The sequence below is a fragment of the Lissotriton helveticus genome, chromosome 1_1 (genome assembly GCF_964261635.1).
Source record: "Lissotriton helveticus chromosome 1_1, aLisHel1.1, whole genome shotgun sequence".
NCBI classification, from domain to species: domain Eukaryota; kingdom Metazoa; phylum Chordata; class Amphibia; order Caudata; family Salamandridae; genus Lissotriton; species Lissotriton helveticus.
This window is the reverse complement of record NC_136057.1, coordinates 391,291,542-391,305,707: the sequence shown is the minus strand read 5'-3', so window position 1 is coordinate 391,305,707 and position 14,166 is coordinate 391,291,542. Positions and strand designations below refer to the sequence as shown.

At 45.1% G+C, this 14,166-nt stretch overlaps 2 protein-coding genes across 10 annotated transcripts in view; one reads left to right on the top strand and one right to left on the bottom strand.

The window, feature by feature from the left end:
* RHNO1 (RAD9-HUS1-RAD1 interacting nuclear orphan 1) overlaps window positions 1–3,726 on the bottom strand; it is a 45,689-nt gene extending 41,963 nt beyond the window's left edge. Inside the window, exons 1-2 of one of the 2 annotated variants that reach the window (XM_078673737.1) lie at window positions 3,710–3,726; window positions 3,462–3,532 (exon numbers count right to left, since the gene is read on the bottom strand). The gene's annotated coding sequence lies outside the window, so the exon portion shown is untranslated. Of the gene's footprint in view, window positions 1–3,180; window positions 3,417–3,461; window positions 3,533–3,709 lie in introns of those variants that run through there. The other variant, XM_078673738.1, reaches the window with a different exon arrangement.
* Window positions 3,727–4,021: 295 nt separating this feature from the next.
* The window catches only part of FOXM1 (forkhead box M1), a 260,165-nt gene continuing 250,020 nt past the window's right edge, over window positions 4,022–14,166 (top strand). For 3 of the 8 annotated variants that reach the window (XM_078673734.1, XM_078673736.1, XM_078673729.1), the window contains exons 1-2: window positions 4,022–4,141; window positions 5,681–6,266. In XM_078673734.1, the coding sequence (XP_078529860.1) occupies window positions 5,726–6,266 (541 nt within the window). In that variant the 5' untranslated portion in view covers window positions 4,022–4,141; window positions 5,681–5,725. Of the gene's footprint in view, window positions 4,236–4,337; window positions 4,452–4,544; window positions 4,634–5,680; window positions 6,267–14,166 lie in introns of those variants that run through there. The other 5 variants (XM_078673730.1, XM_078673735.1, XM_078673731.1 and 2 more) reach the window with 5 other exon arrangements.

The window sequence follows — 14,166 nt, the reverse complement described above, 5'->3', positions numbered from 1 at the left end:
AACCTCCAAAAACAGCACAAATGGGCCTTCAAGACCGCACAAGGGATAATCATGATGGATCGAGGACTGGTAGAAAAGAGACTTGCTCGGGGATAATCCTCTCGTTTAACTTCTAATATTGTATTAACTACGTATTGTGTAAATTAATAAGCACAACATTAAACATACAAGAAAGAGAAGCTTGCCTATTTGTATTACTAATAAGTAACTTGAGTGAATTTCTAAAATGGCCGCTAACTGAAAAACTGTACTGCGCATGCGTCAGCTGCATCTACGCAGTATGACTAGCTGTCGTTTGGAGGGAATTTCTTGCGCAAATGCTATTAATATGGCTGAATGAAAGCTCAACATCTGCTTTGCCAAAACTAAAACACGCTATTTTACTAATGCATGGAAATCATAAATAAATGAATGGGATTAGAGTAGAGATAGGGGTATACATTCAAACCATTTATGTTCAAATTTAACATATATCTTTTTGACTCTTTTATTAGTGCGTGTCTTGGGCCTCGCGTAGGAGACTAAAGTCTGTGGGTCACCTGATTCTTCACGCATGCATGAATTACCGAGCTGACAGAAGTAATGGGACTCTTGAACGTCGTCCAAGGCCAAAACTGATACATACCCTGGGAACCAGCTTGAGAACCTCTAAGATGAATGGGGAACGGATGAAGTTTATACTTTTGTTTCTAATGTGATGTGAACACAGATGGGAATTAAAAGTTGTGAATAAAAATTAAGGGGTGGGATCTTTCGAATGCAGAACCACTTTATCTTAAATTAATTTACTTAGAATAAGTTTGAAGAATCTTGAGGAGGAAGAGTGTCAGAGGTTATCTATCCTGTCCTGATGCCTTTGTCACCTGATCTTTCCCGGTGACCCTTCCCAGCTCCTTCACACCATCCTTGGTAACTATATTTTCGTGTTTGTGCAGATGTGCTTTTCTCTCTATCCTCTACTTTCTGAGCAACGTCATTGCAGAAAATTATATATATTTGTTTGACTGATTGAATAATTGAATCTTCCTTCATATAAGTAACGGTGGCTGTACTGTACTTTGTAAGTGGTTCACATGAAATTAATCTAGATAAAGATTAAAAATATTTCCAGTCTGTGGTTCAAATGGAAGTAGAATATATTTATGTAATTTCACCATCAACTAGTTCAACTAATTTGGTCCATTGACCAGAGGAAAGAACTTTTTGATCAGTGAAAGATTAGTTGAGAAAAAGAAGAGACTAATCTAGAATGAGTGTTTATGGGCCCAGGTGGGTACATGGCATTAGAGTACCTGTTGCTGGTAAGCCGCTGGATCAGTCACAGAACCGAAAAAGAAGAGGTAGCGCTTCACCTCTGATGGTTTTACAGCAAATGATTCCTGAACATATAACTCAATCCCAACCACCATATGGAGCGCTTTAGTGTGTCACACAAGTAATTAATAGTTCATTATATATATCTAGTATTTCACACACAGTACACCCAAGTGGGTGATTCTTCTTTCAGTCCATTAAATCACTGGAGACATAATGTTGAATCCCAATCATTCTGTTTTATCCTCCAAACATCAAAATACAACCTGGCTGACCCGTTTCGTCCTTAAACTGAGTCCAGGTGGCAGATACTTAGCATGTGGGCCCTCATCTGGGGACTATAGTATTTGCCACCTGGTCCTCAGTTCCATGTTGGTCAACATACACTCTGTAGGAAGGAAAATAAGATAGGTTAATGAAAATATGTATCCCTATATTTATCCCTGATGAAGTCCTCTTAAGGACGAAACATGATGGCAGGGCTTGATTTTGATGTTTGGAAGAATAACACAAAATCTTTGGGAGTCAACATTAGCTCCAGTATTTTAATGGCTGAAAGAAGAATCCTCCACTTGTGTGGAATGTGTGTGAAATACTACACACAATGATTTCTCGCGTGACCGGCTAATGTGCTACCTATGGTGGCGGCGACTGAGCTGTACCCATTTTGAGTCTACCCCCAAAAGAGACTTCAATGCAACATTTAACAGTGCGTATATTAAATATGGATAAAAGAGAAATTATTAAAACACTAGTCAATAAATGCAATGATCCACGATTACGACAACTTGTGCAGCAAAAAATTGTAGTAAGACGTGTTTGTCTTCTCTATATCACTACGTTATTGGGGATTCAATTCAGTTACATGTTTTTGAATAATTATAAGTAATATAAAATTGAGCCACTCAGAGTGCACCGATCTATTAGCTTTAGCAAACGCATGAAGTCAACATTTTCATGCTAACAGTCTTAGCTTTGATAGAAAGCTAAAGACTTCTAAACTGTAAAGGGAAGAATAGGACAGTTTACACTTTGATGCTACAGTCGAGTGGGCGCACTAATTCAGGTTGTGTCACATCGACAGATTTCACACCATACCTTCTACTGGCACTCACTTGAGAGCTCGCTCTCAGTTGGGGATCATAAGACAGCATGAAAATAGCACAGGCAGTCTTTAAAGCGCCGTGGCTTCCCCCAGTGACCGACGTACACCTTTAATAGGTCACCTCAGGCACAGATGCGAAGAATGTGAGGGCAGCTGGCCTAACTACATTCTCTCATTGTCAGTATATGCTCGGACTGTCCCTTATGCCAAGAAATTGGCTCTCGAGACCTGCTGCACTGGATTACTGTTTTGCTCTTCCCAGGTTTATAACTTGATAACTCTCAAACCAGCACCTTCCTATAGACATTCTTTGGCATGGCACTTAAGAGTGATTTTAGTGTCAATACCAGCTGCAGCAAGCGATCTATTAATCCAATGACAAGTTAGGCAATAATAGGCAAGGAAGAAAAAACAACTTCAGAATAGACGACAGCACCTGTTGTCAGTGGGTACATTAGCTGTTTGTCCTCCCCCCTCAGAAGTAAATTCGCCAGGCCCTTTTGTTGAGCTGTGCCCGTGTACTCATCGTGTGTAAGAAACGATCTCTGGCTGCATAGGTCTATGGTTATTGTTAATGTTATAGGTCGCATTAGCACTCCAGGAGTGGCACCGCTGTGCAAAAGTCCCCTTTAAACCGTTGCACTCTCTTTAAAGCGTTGCACTGCATAACCAATTACATACACCAAATACTTTTTTCTACTTACGGCAAAACATCACACTGAAATATTACAAACTAACAACTGCCAACATAAAATGATTACACGTATGCTAAATGAAAACTTCTCCGCTACTTCAGAACTTAGAGTGAAGAACGCTTTGCTCAGTTAACTTCAATTGTTTCTTCATATTTGCGAGCTATTCTGAGATATACTCTTAGAGGAGTTCTTCCGGGTTTTAAAATAACCAGATTTGGCTCTGCAGCGTGACAACAACAGAGAGAAAGCAATGATAGGTTATTCCCTTTCTACTCCGTTCAGCCCTCCAGTTCGACCAACAAACTTCCATCTCTCTCCCAATATCTGCGGGACATTGTTCCACTCACCGATGCACCCTGAACCGCCCGCGTCAACTAGATTTCCCGGTACTGGGTTCCCATTGGATAATCTGCATCTTCTGAAAAAGGAATTTGAGAAACGTCACAGACATAGAAAAACTCTTTTCATAGCCCCCTTCCTCGATGTAGTAAAAGAAACTACCATATCTGAAAGGACCAAGTGTCTTTGATAGAAAAGAAATAGACTTTTAGACAGTATATTTCGGTTTCAGTATGTTTCAGGAGCTTTTACTTACGTAAAAAATCAACAAAGTATTAATAAAGCTCCTTCGTGTTAGGTATTTCATTTTATTCCATCTGTAAATACATTGTTTCTACAGAGGACTGGGTGAAGTGCTTCCACTTATACGAAAGATTAATGGTGATCCAATTTTAAAATGTCCTAAAACTCATTTTAATTAGGGACCGATAATTAGGTGCACCGCATAAAATGGACATTCCAAGATGGCTGCAATCTCTCATCGCGACGCAGCCGGCCCGTCAGTTACTGAACGTGCTGCTGGTGTGTCATTTATTGTTACTATCCTTTGCATAGGCTCGTGATTGGCCAGGACTCTGACACATGACCGGAACGAGTCGGGCGGGCGCCAAAATTCAAACTGCGGAAGAAAACGGAAAGAGAGAGAGAGAGAAGAAAACAGGTCCAAAGGAGGAGTCACAGACATAAGGTAGTGGAGGCTGAGGTGGGATCGGAGGGGGTCAGGATCCTTTGAGGACACCTTTCAGTAAATCACGGGGGAGATGTAATTGTAAATATCACGGGTAAAAGAGGACTACGCCTTTGTGCTGACTCTGTATTGGGGGCGGGTTTGTTATGGCTTGATCTTTGTTTTATGTGTTCGTGTAGGCCGTTGCTCTTGGGCTACGCCCTGTGCAGGATCCCTTGATCTCCAGAGACATAGTAGCTGCTGCGTGTGCTGAGTCTGTGCACGCTTGTTACTGTACCATCCACAGACGATAGTGGGCGGGGGTATCTTGGTCAGTTGTGGGTGTTGTATTATCCTATTACTACTTTGAAGATGTTGTTCCAGTTTTGCTCTGTCAACTCATGACCTGTCACCAGCTGGCGTCTTCGTTCCAATGGATTATTATGGAACTGGGCATGGCAAAGACATTATCCCCCTGGAAAATTACTCTCAATTACCCCGTCTGCTTTTGAGGTTGGACTGCGTTGCCCATTATAGCGCTCTATTACTTGTGCAGTCCTAGGCAGAATGTCACGCGCAGTTGTGCCGTGCATCACCGTGGGCTACTTGTCAGGTTCCACCTTGGATCGTTATAAACGGCCTTTGGTTCCACCTAGGCCTGTGCGTGCTTTGAAAGGTTTTCCGTGTTGTAGGCGCCGCTGCGAGGGCCACAGCATGGAGGCCCATCCTTTGACGCCCTGACGTCCAGGGACCACGGATACCCAGAGCGAGCTATTTTTCTTTCATCCGGTTATAGAAGCTGTCACTTGGGTTACTCGGCAAAAAGGAGGATCCTGCTTCCAGCTCAAGAGTCGAATAGCATGTTTAAACGCGCGTTCCCCACTTGAAATTAATGATCTGCATCGGTAGTTGAGGCGTATGGCAACGAAATCTGTTTATCATCGAATCATGACCATAGGATCCTTTTTATCTTACTACAGACCCGAAACTATACTGATGCTTGCTGGAAGTGAAAGGATGGGAGCTAGGTGACAGGTCTATATTTAGCACTGCTCTACCTCAGAGAAATGGCCCTTATTAAGGAAGAACATAAACAGTGAAGTTTCCTACCTAGAGAAAGAAATGCGTGCAGCACATGCGCGAACCTGGTTTAATGCAGCTTTTTATTAAGCGCCATTAATGTTTGGTAAATGAAATATGATTTTGGTGCAAGTTATCTAAAATAAACCTACTGGATTTCTGAAATAGATGATATTTATAACTCTGCACAAATGTTGGTATTACATAGGAAAAACAAGATACAATTTGTGGGTTGAGGGTAATCTAATTTTCCAGCGCTCAAACAATTTTTTGATTGTATATTTTTGAAAGCTCTTTAAAAGCAGATACGACTAATGAAAGAAAACGTCCTGCTCTGTACACAAATATTTGAGACGTGCTTTAAAGTTTGTTACATTTGGAGTCTTGTGTTCCGTGGGACCTTCATTTTCCTCAAAAACACAACCCGGAATTCTACAACAGCTGAATGGCGGCTTTTAATTTTTTTTCTTTTCTTTGCAGGTCTTTTGTTTGGGGCTCAATGGAGAGCGACTGCACTAATACACAATGAGGACCAGTCCTCGCAGGCCTCTAATTCTCAAGAGGCGGAAACTGTCATTGCCCGTGGAAGATGCAGCTGCTTCACAGGACGCCCTTACAAAGAATGAGATAGATGACAGATGTAAATCTGTCCCCAGTGGGCGACATGGTATTGATGCAGACTCTGACCATCAGAAATTTCCAGCTGGAATTAAGATTGTGAACCACCCCAGCATGCCCAACACACAGGTGGTGTTCATCCCCAAACATGCCAACGTCCAAAACATTATTGCAGCTCTAACTGCCAAGGGCAAGGAATGTGGCAGCACTGGACCCAACAAGTTCATATTGATTAGCGGAGGTGGTGCTCTGCGACAGGCATGCCCATCTGGAGTCCAGGAGCAGGCAGATAAGGAAACCAGCATTGAAGGTGGGGGCTTTGGGGATGCTGGCAGTGATGGCAATATATGTGTGTCACGGAACCATGTGGATTTGGGAGACGGTATGTTGCTTCATACAGCAACACATATAACGCCTAACCAGAATCCAAAATCAGAGGAGGAGAACAGTAAGTACAATTGATAATTTTGCTGAAAGCATGTAATACTTTGAATTAGTTGTTTTATCTTGGACAACACAGAGGTGGTGGTATGGGCAACAGTTGCCTCGTTTGGAATGTTGTCAGCCCTTAATGATTGGTAATCTTTAAACACAAAGATGGCCTTTCTTACAGTGTTATGTTAACTTTGTGTGAATTACAGTTTTATGTTGTGGTTTGGGTGCCCGTTTTATATTGCGACAAGCACGTTTTTTGTGTATGTTTGAATAGGAAGGTTGTGAGACCTCCTCTGACAGCTCATCGTATAGTACGATAGGTACTGGACTTGAGTCTGCCTGAGGAGCTTGGACCATTTCTTGCTATTAAAATGGCTTGGATAGGTAGTGGGAAATTAGAAATGAGACCTCACAGTTAAACACTGGTTTCAGAAGATACCTCGATTTTAAAAACAGAAGTGGTAAAAAATGAAACTATTTGACAGATGAATTTCCATAGTACATGAAGTACCATATGTCAAGCACACCCATTTTGACACCAGGCAGCAGCTATTGTTTGGTGGTTGACATAACAAGCAAACATAGACTATCACCTCTGCTGACGACACCCACCTATACCTCAAGATCTCCTCCCTCAATGACATCCTCCGACTAAACTCCACACTGTCAAAAGTAGAACATTGGCTAACACTCAAACACTATCACAACAATTGATATCTGGGGGTCAGAAAGAGAAAGGAAAGTTTTGACAGTAGGATCCACTATATCAGACAGTAACAGTGAGAAATAATAAAAGAGTGGTCGAGTCAAGACTCAAGGGTACCAGGAGGGAAATATTGTTCCCATCAGAAGCCACACTGTACCGCCCTTATTATCATCATATGGGATCTCCTTACCCAGGAGGCAAGACGGCCGGTAAATATTACCGTGACCGAGATGTAATATGAGGTATGAGAGCAGAACAGAGAAGTGTGGTGGTGGCTGCTGAAAAAAGCAGTGTATAGTGATGAAAAAAGTGAAAGGTACTAAAATTAGGTGAATGGGTGGTAAAAAAAAAAATTTTAATAATAACCCCCACACCCTAAGGTTAAAAGGCAGGTGTAGGTGCAGGCTTTAAATAATAACCGCACTTAGTGGTCGACATGTTTCAGCATATTGTAAGATGTTCTTAATGCATTCCTCAGGACCTGTATATAATACACTACTGCTTTCAAAAAATAAATAAATTAAAAGTGTCACCTGAAAGTCCAGGCGTGCTCAACCGTAAACCTTATGTGTAGGCTGAGGAGCTTCACCCCACCTGGCTGCAGCGCAGGTAAAAGGAGCACCGCTCTGGCCGTCGGCGTCTCCAGGCAGTCTTCAGTACTGCTCGGGGGGGCTCAAACACCTCAAACTCCACCAAGAAAAAAACAAAATCCTTATTTTCTCCAATCGCGAACAGCCCCCTCAAATCCAAGAATGGATAAACAACCTCGACTCCCTAAACTGTAAACTTACTCCAGCTACCTCAGTCAAATCCCTAGGAATCTCTCTAGACTCAAGTCTCAACATGAGCTCCCACATTAACTCCACTGCAAAAGGTGCCCTCTACAACCTAAGACACCTCCACAAAATCAAACCTTTATTACCTCCCAATGACCTAAAAATCGCAAACCAATCTCTAGTTCTCTCCAGACTGGACTACGGAAGTGCCACACTAACTGGGACAGCTAAAACACACATGGCCCCCATGAAATCCACCCTAAACGCAGCTACAAGAATGGACACTGGGATCAAGAAATTTGGCCACATCACCCTTGCATTACAGGACCTAAAAGGGCTTCCCATCAAAGCCTGCTGCGTTTTCAAAACTGCCTGTCTCACCGATAAAGCCCTACACACAGGCAAACAGGACTACCTCGCAGCCGAACTCACTAAAGCTGGTCAATCAAGAAACCTAAGAAGCTCCAACTCGCTCCTCTTAATCCCCCCCCAAAAGACATAAACAAAAAGTCCTCTCCCGCTCTTTCTCTGTGAATGCCCAGAAAATCTGTAACTCTCTCCCTACCTACATCAGGACTAATCCCTCCTTCACGATCTTCAAGAGACAACTAAAGGAATTTCTCCTCATCTGTCATCTCTTTGCATCTGGCCAATAACCCCAATCTATGTGACCCCCAGTACTCTTGACTCTAGTCGTTGTACCCAAATTGTCTGTTTCTATTCATATTATGCTGCTCTAATGCCCATGTCTCTATTCATGCTTTGCTGCTCTAATGGCTATGTTTCTGTTCATGTTCTGCTGCTGTAAATCGCTCTGGTACCCTTCGTGTCTTGTAAGCGCTATATACAACTCCAAAAATGAATAAAATAACGTGAAGGTGGTTTCATCTGATAAGGCAGTTTGTGATGCAGAATGGAGTAACATGACTGGGCCAGTCAGTTGCTTGGAGAGTCTGAGGAGTGGAGAAGTAGCCACCCCGTGGTCTGAAGTAGTCTTGACTGGGGGCTTCACTGAGTGCCCACATCAAGGGTGAGACCAAGAGAGATGGGAAGTAAACTTTGTGCCGTCTGACCCTCTGGTGGCTGCCTTCATTTAGGAGTGACGGGAATTTCCCCTTAAGAAGACATGACCTGAAACATGGACATGCTGCTGTGCTATAACTGCAAAGCTGTCCTGAAAGCCCAAAGCATAATTTTGTCTAGGGTATTATATAACCTAGAGCAGCGATTCCAAAACTTTTTAGAACCACAGTCCAATTTTTGGAATGACAAACTTTCACGGCCCACCTAATTTTAACAAACGAGGAAGGGGTGTGTAGGAGAGTAGGGTCTGCTATCCTATGGTCACCCCAAATTTTAGCTTTTTGCTTCACTGGTTTTCGACTACTGAGGCTGTGGGCCTGCTAATCAGACCCCCAGCCTGCTGTTCTCTCTCTAAATTATTAATACATGTTCTATAGGTACATACCACAATTGGAAATGGACTCCTTGTTAGCCCCTGTACCATGCACTATAGGTGCTCAGGGCATAGGTGCCACCAAGGCCTACCAGGGGCTGCAGCATATCTTTTGCCACCCCATGTTGGTTCTTAAATTGACACAACTGGCTGATCACTCAGCTGGGGCAAGATGGTGTAATCACCTCTTGCTTAGATATAGTATACCTATATCTAAACCTATATCTGGACACATAAACCTGTGAGCCACTCCTATGGAAGGCCTTATCAATCCTGGAGGCAGAGTGCGTGGTTTAATGTGAGATGGAGCTCTAGCATGAGCTGAGCCTGTCTGCAGCTGTCGGGAACAACTCCCTAAGCTGTTCTAGGATAATGCCATACCATATACTATTAAGTGCATTATAATCCTCGCGGTTATATAGCAACTTTGGTTTGGCTTTATCAAAACATGTCGTGTAAGGTGTCATACAATTTGGAATACTATCCCCTCGCCAGTTCTGGCGACGGGGATAGCATTCCACCTCTCTAGAGGGAGAAGACATGTTACTTTACTAAAATGCGGTTGATTTTTAAAAGAGCCTCAGATCCACAAAATGGATGCTTCTGCCACAGACACGGGTCTGACCCCCTGCAGCTGACCGAAACTCAGCCAAGGGGGGCCTGGACAAAGGGTTTCCTGTCACAGGGAGGTGTCACACCACCCCAGACAGGAGATAGTGGATTGTAGCAGGGAGGTTTGAAAGAAACCAGACACTGCATGGGGAGCACAAGGCTGCCCCTTGCATAATCCGGCCAAACCGGTTCTGGGGCACACCAGCCCCCGTCCCAGTGCGGCCACCCACCCCCTTCCTGGGTCCCACCCATAGGAGGGGACCTAGCAGGTAATCCAGCCCCCTAGATTGGTATAAGAATGGGAGCAGTGCCAAAGCACTTCAGATTATCCTGATGAAACATAAGAAACGAAACTCTGGACCCTTCGACATCCTACTTAACGTAGAAGACTGAAGAATCTCTCTTGTGGTCAAGGAGTGACCACCCTGTACAAACAGGCACCATCCAGCACATCGACGTCTGCTTTGTTGCAGTTCCTACCGGAACTCGAGCGACAGAGATCGACGAGATCAAGCTTGCCTGCCTTCCTACAGCCCGATCCACAGTCCCTGCAGAGCTGAGACCCGTGGAGGCGACCGGAAGCGTGGGGCACGCCATCTTGGAAAGACCACGAGACGCTGACCGTGCAGCCCACGAGCGACCCTCGAAGCTGTACACCGGGGTTTGAGAAGCCCCAACCCTGAGCCACTCTTGCACCGAAGTTCACCCCTCTACACTCAACGAGTGCTGCGTGGGGCCCTTCTGCTTCTTTTGGCTCAACGCGTTGGCCCGGTCACTTGCCAGCTGGCTTGTGGCCCCTGTGCCGACGAAAACCGAAATACGACTTGTGATTCTGGTTGCTCCAGATTTACACCAGCTCCCCTGAAAAGGAGCCCCCACTCTGACCCTCCTGGTCCGAGTGAGAAGCAATCTTCCAGTTCCGCGTGGATTGCTTTTACCAAGTGTTGTTTGCTCCAATCTTGAAGCCGACCACGCCGACGGTGAGAGCCTACGTGGGACAGCTCGTGACCCGCTCCTGGACGTCGCAGATGCCCCAGAGCCCACGTGGCAGCGGAGAGAAGCTCCTCGACAACCACCTGATTGCGCCCGACATTGCCTGGTTCCGTCCTGGTTCCACCCTGGTCACTGCTGAGTGACCTAGACTCTGTCCCCTCTGCTTTCAGGTACTTTTCTATCTGGGTCCACCCTTGGATCCCACCGGACACTTCTCCTTCACATCGCCTGCAGCATCTTCAGCTACAAGCACCCAGAACCTGTATGACGAAAGCCGACGCCACTTCGACCCTATGCACCCGCTTCCTGTGGGTGAGGTAACATTGCAACGCCGGTGTTCCCACACTGGTACACACCTCTAGGGTCTGTGACTAAAGTTTTGTCCTTCTAGGTTCATCGGAAGTATCCTAAAACTCTGTTTGTTTAACTTTTACGCACCATTGACTTGCATTGGTGCATGCGTGTGCTTTAAGCACTGCACCCGAATCCCGCGGGCTTTTCCCGACTTCAGCATTGCTTGTCCCGACTGCTCCCAGCGATGCCCTAGGCCTAACCACTGTTCGATTGGTATCTTATACCACTTCCTTAGTATATGGTCTTGAGTGGCCCCCCGCCCTCATCCATAATTGTGCAACTTTGTATGTTATACTGTGCTTTTGATTTAACGCTTGTGCCCCTTTGTTCATAAAGAGTACTGGGGATTATTTTAAGAATAAACACATATTTTTATAATATATACTTGTGTGGTGTCCTTTCATTTGATATTACAGGACTGTGATTGGTAAAACAGCTCGCTTAACACGACCTCTTGAGTTAAGCCTTCAAGGCTGCTTAGTCTATGCTACCATTAAGATAGCTTGTCTACAAGGTTGACTTACAACCAGACACCATAAGGGATTGTTTGGACTGATACAAGGTGGTTCCATAATTGGAAACATCATATATCAGGCCAACTTCTCACAGGGTGGTTTAGTTTTGTATTTTATTTTATAGTAGACCTGCTTTTTAAAAGCTTCAAACTACCAAAATAGCATACTCTGGCCAATTGTTTGGCTTTCTCTCTAATAGCAAACGTTTTGTTAATGTCGCAACCTTTACCACACCCTTCAATACGTCTTTACTGTTCTATGGCTACGGTAATGATCTGCCCATAAAAGTAGCAGTTGGTAAAATGGAGCTGGAACACTTTTCAGAGGAGGTGCTGGCCTGTGTCTTCTGTTAACTATAATCACAGTTTTTGAAAAGTCTGTGTTGATACCAGTGATTTTTGCAGATTTGAAAAGATTTAAAAGGCAAGAGCATTGTCCCTCGAGCGCTCACAGCGCTTACCTCTGCCTTTTGACGCCGTTTTCTCTCGCCCAGCCGATTTAGGTGCTGGGGCGATAGACGGCCGCCATCTTGGAGAAGGCAGGGCAGCGCTCTAGTCGCTGGCTGCCTCCTGCCCTCCCGAATGCTATAAAAACGCCGGTTAGCCAGACCTCACCGACTTAAGGGTGTTGGTCACGCTGGGGGTTACCACATAATTTGATTCACGCAGAAATCGTTTTAAATGCTGCTTCCTGCTATTTTGCACATTTTGAAAAACGTGTTGTGCTTTTAATGTTTATTGTGGAAACGAACTTTTAATTTGTGCAGGACCTTGAGCATTGTCCCTCGAGCGCTCGCAGCGCTTACCTCTGCCTTTTGACGCTGTTTTCTCTCGCCCAGCCAATTTAGGTGCTGGGGCGATAGACGGCCGCCATCTTGGAGAAGGCAGGGCAGTGCTCTAGTCGCTGGCTGCCTCCTACCCTCCTCAGCCGCCTATAAATGTGCACCAATACCAGACGGCGCAGCGGGCTGGCGCAGCGGGCGCGCATCCAGACGGCGCAGCGGGCTGGCGCAGCGGGCGCGTCGGATGCGCGCCGAAGTCGCGCCAAAGTCCAGCCCGTCTGCGCCCGTCCATGCCAGTTTCGTGCCTCCTGCCACACCCCCTGCCCAATCAGCAAGACTGGTCTATGCGCCTTCATCGTTAAGAGCACTTCGTCCTTTACAAAGTAAGTGTTGTCACAATTATGACCCCCATACTCACTGTCATGCCCCCTCTCTCTTGATTTGCCCGCACTGTACTTGTAGGATACCGATTTTCAACTCCAAAATCAACTCATCCATGATTGTGTCCTCCCCCGCTGCTACTTTCCATTTAGCACTTATTAACGCCCGCTCCATGTGTAGACATAGGCAGGAAATCGCAGACTTAATAACAGACTTAGACCTGGACGCATTGTTTATCACGGAAACCTGGACGGATGGGGCATCCGACCCAGATTTGGTCATAGCGGTCCCGAATGGGTACACGATACATAGGCAGGATAGAATAGGCCAGCGGGGAGGTGGGCTTGCCATTATCACCAAAGATAATTTGCCGATCAGGACCTCCCACATACCATCCACTTCATGTGAAGCGATCATGTTTAGCATTAACTTCACCGCCCTTTTCAACTTTAAAGGTGTGCTGATATATCGTCCACCAGGAGCCCGTGCCCCTTTTCTACTCAGTTTGGGGTCGATACTAGAATCCATAGCACTTGAAGACTCCTTTTCGGTGCTAGGGGATTTTAACTTCCATCTTGAATCAGGCAGTGACGTCGACACTACATGCCTTATGGCCGACATGGAAACGTTGGGTTTGCAACAACTGGTTTCTGTCCCTACTCACGAGGCTGATCACACCTTGGACGGCATATTCACCAATATTAAGACACTACACATCTCAGCTGTTCTCCCCATGCCATGGACGGATCGAACTTCCCCTATTGCACCGTGGTTCTTCGAGGAATTAAAAAAGCAGAAACAACTTAATAAACATAGGGAAAGACATTGGCGAAAGCTGTACGACATCGAGAGCAAAATAATATACAAGGAATCACTCGCCCGATATAAACAGATGATTGCAGAGGCGAAAAGAACTTATTACGCCGAACAAATTAAAAAGGCAAAAAACTCAAGCAAAGAGTTATTCAACATCACTAAGCTCCTCTCTGGCAGCGTGCAGGATCTCACACCTCCCCCTCACAACATCTTTGCGATGCCCTATCTAATTTCTTTTTTTACCAAAGTAAATGACATTTACCAGGCTTTTTCTCTGAACATTCAAACTGGTCATCAGTCCTACTCCCTTCCTCCGATGGAGAATACGTTGACACGCTTCACTGACCTCTCTATGGATCAGACGAAGACCATTATCTCTAGAATTAAAACCGGCTCAGCACTGGATCCCTGCCCGCTTAAAGTTCTTGCCCCTGTTATGGACACATTGATTCCGGTTATAACCGCGGACTGCAACGTTATGTTTAGATCTGGGATTTTTCCCGACTCCCTGAAACACACGCTG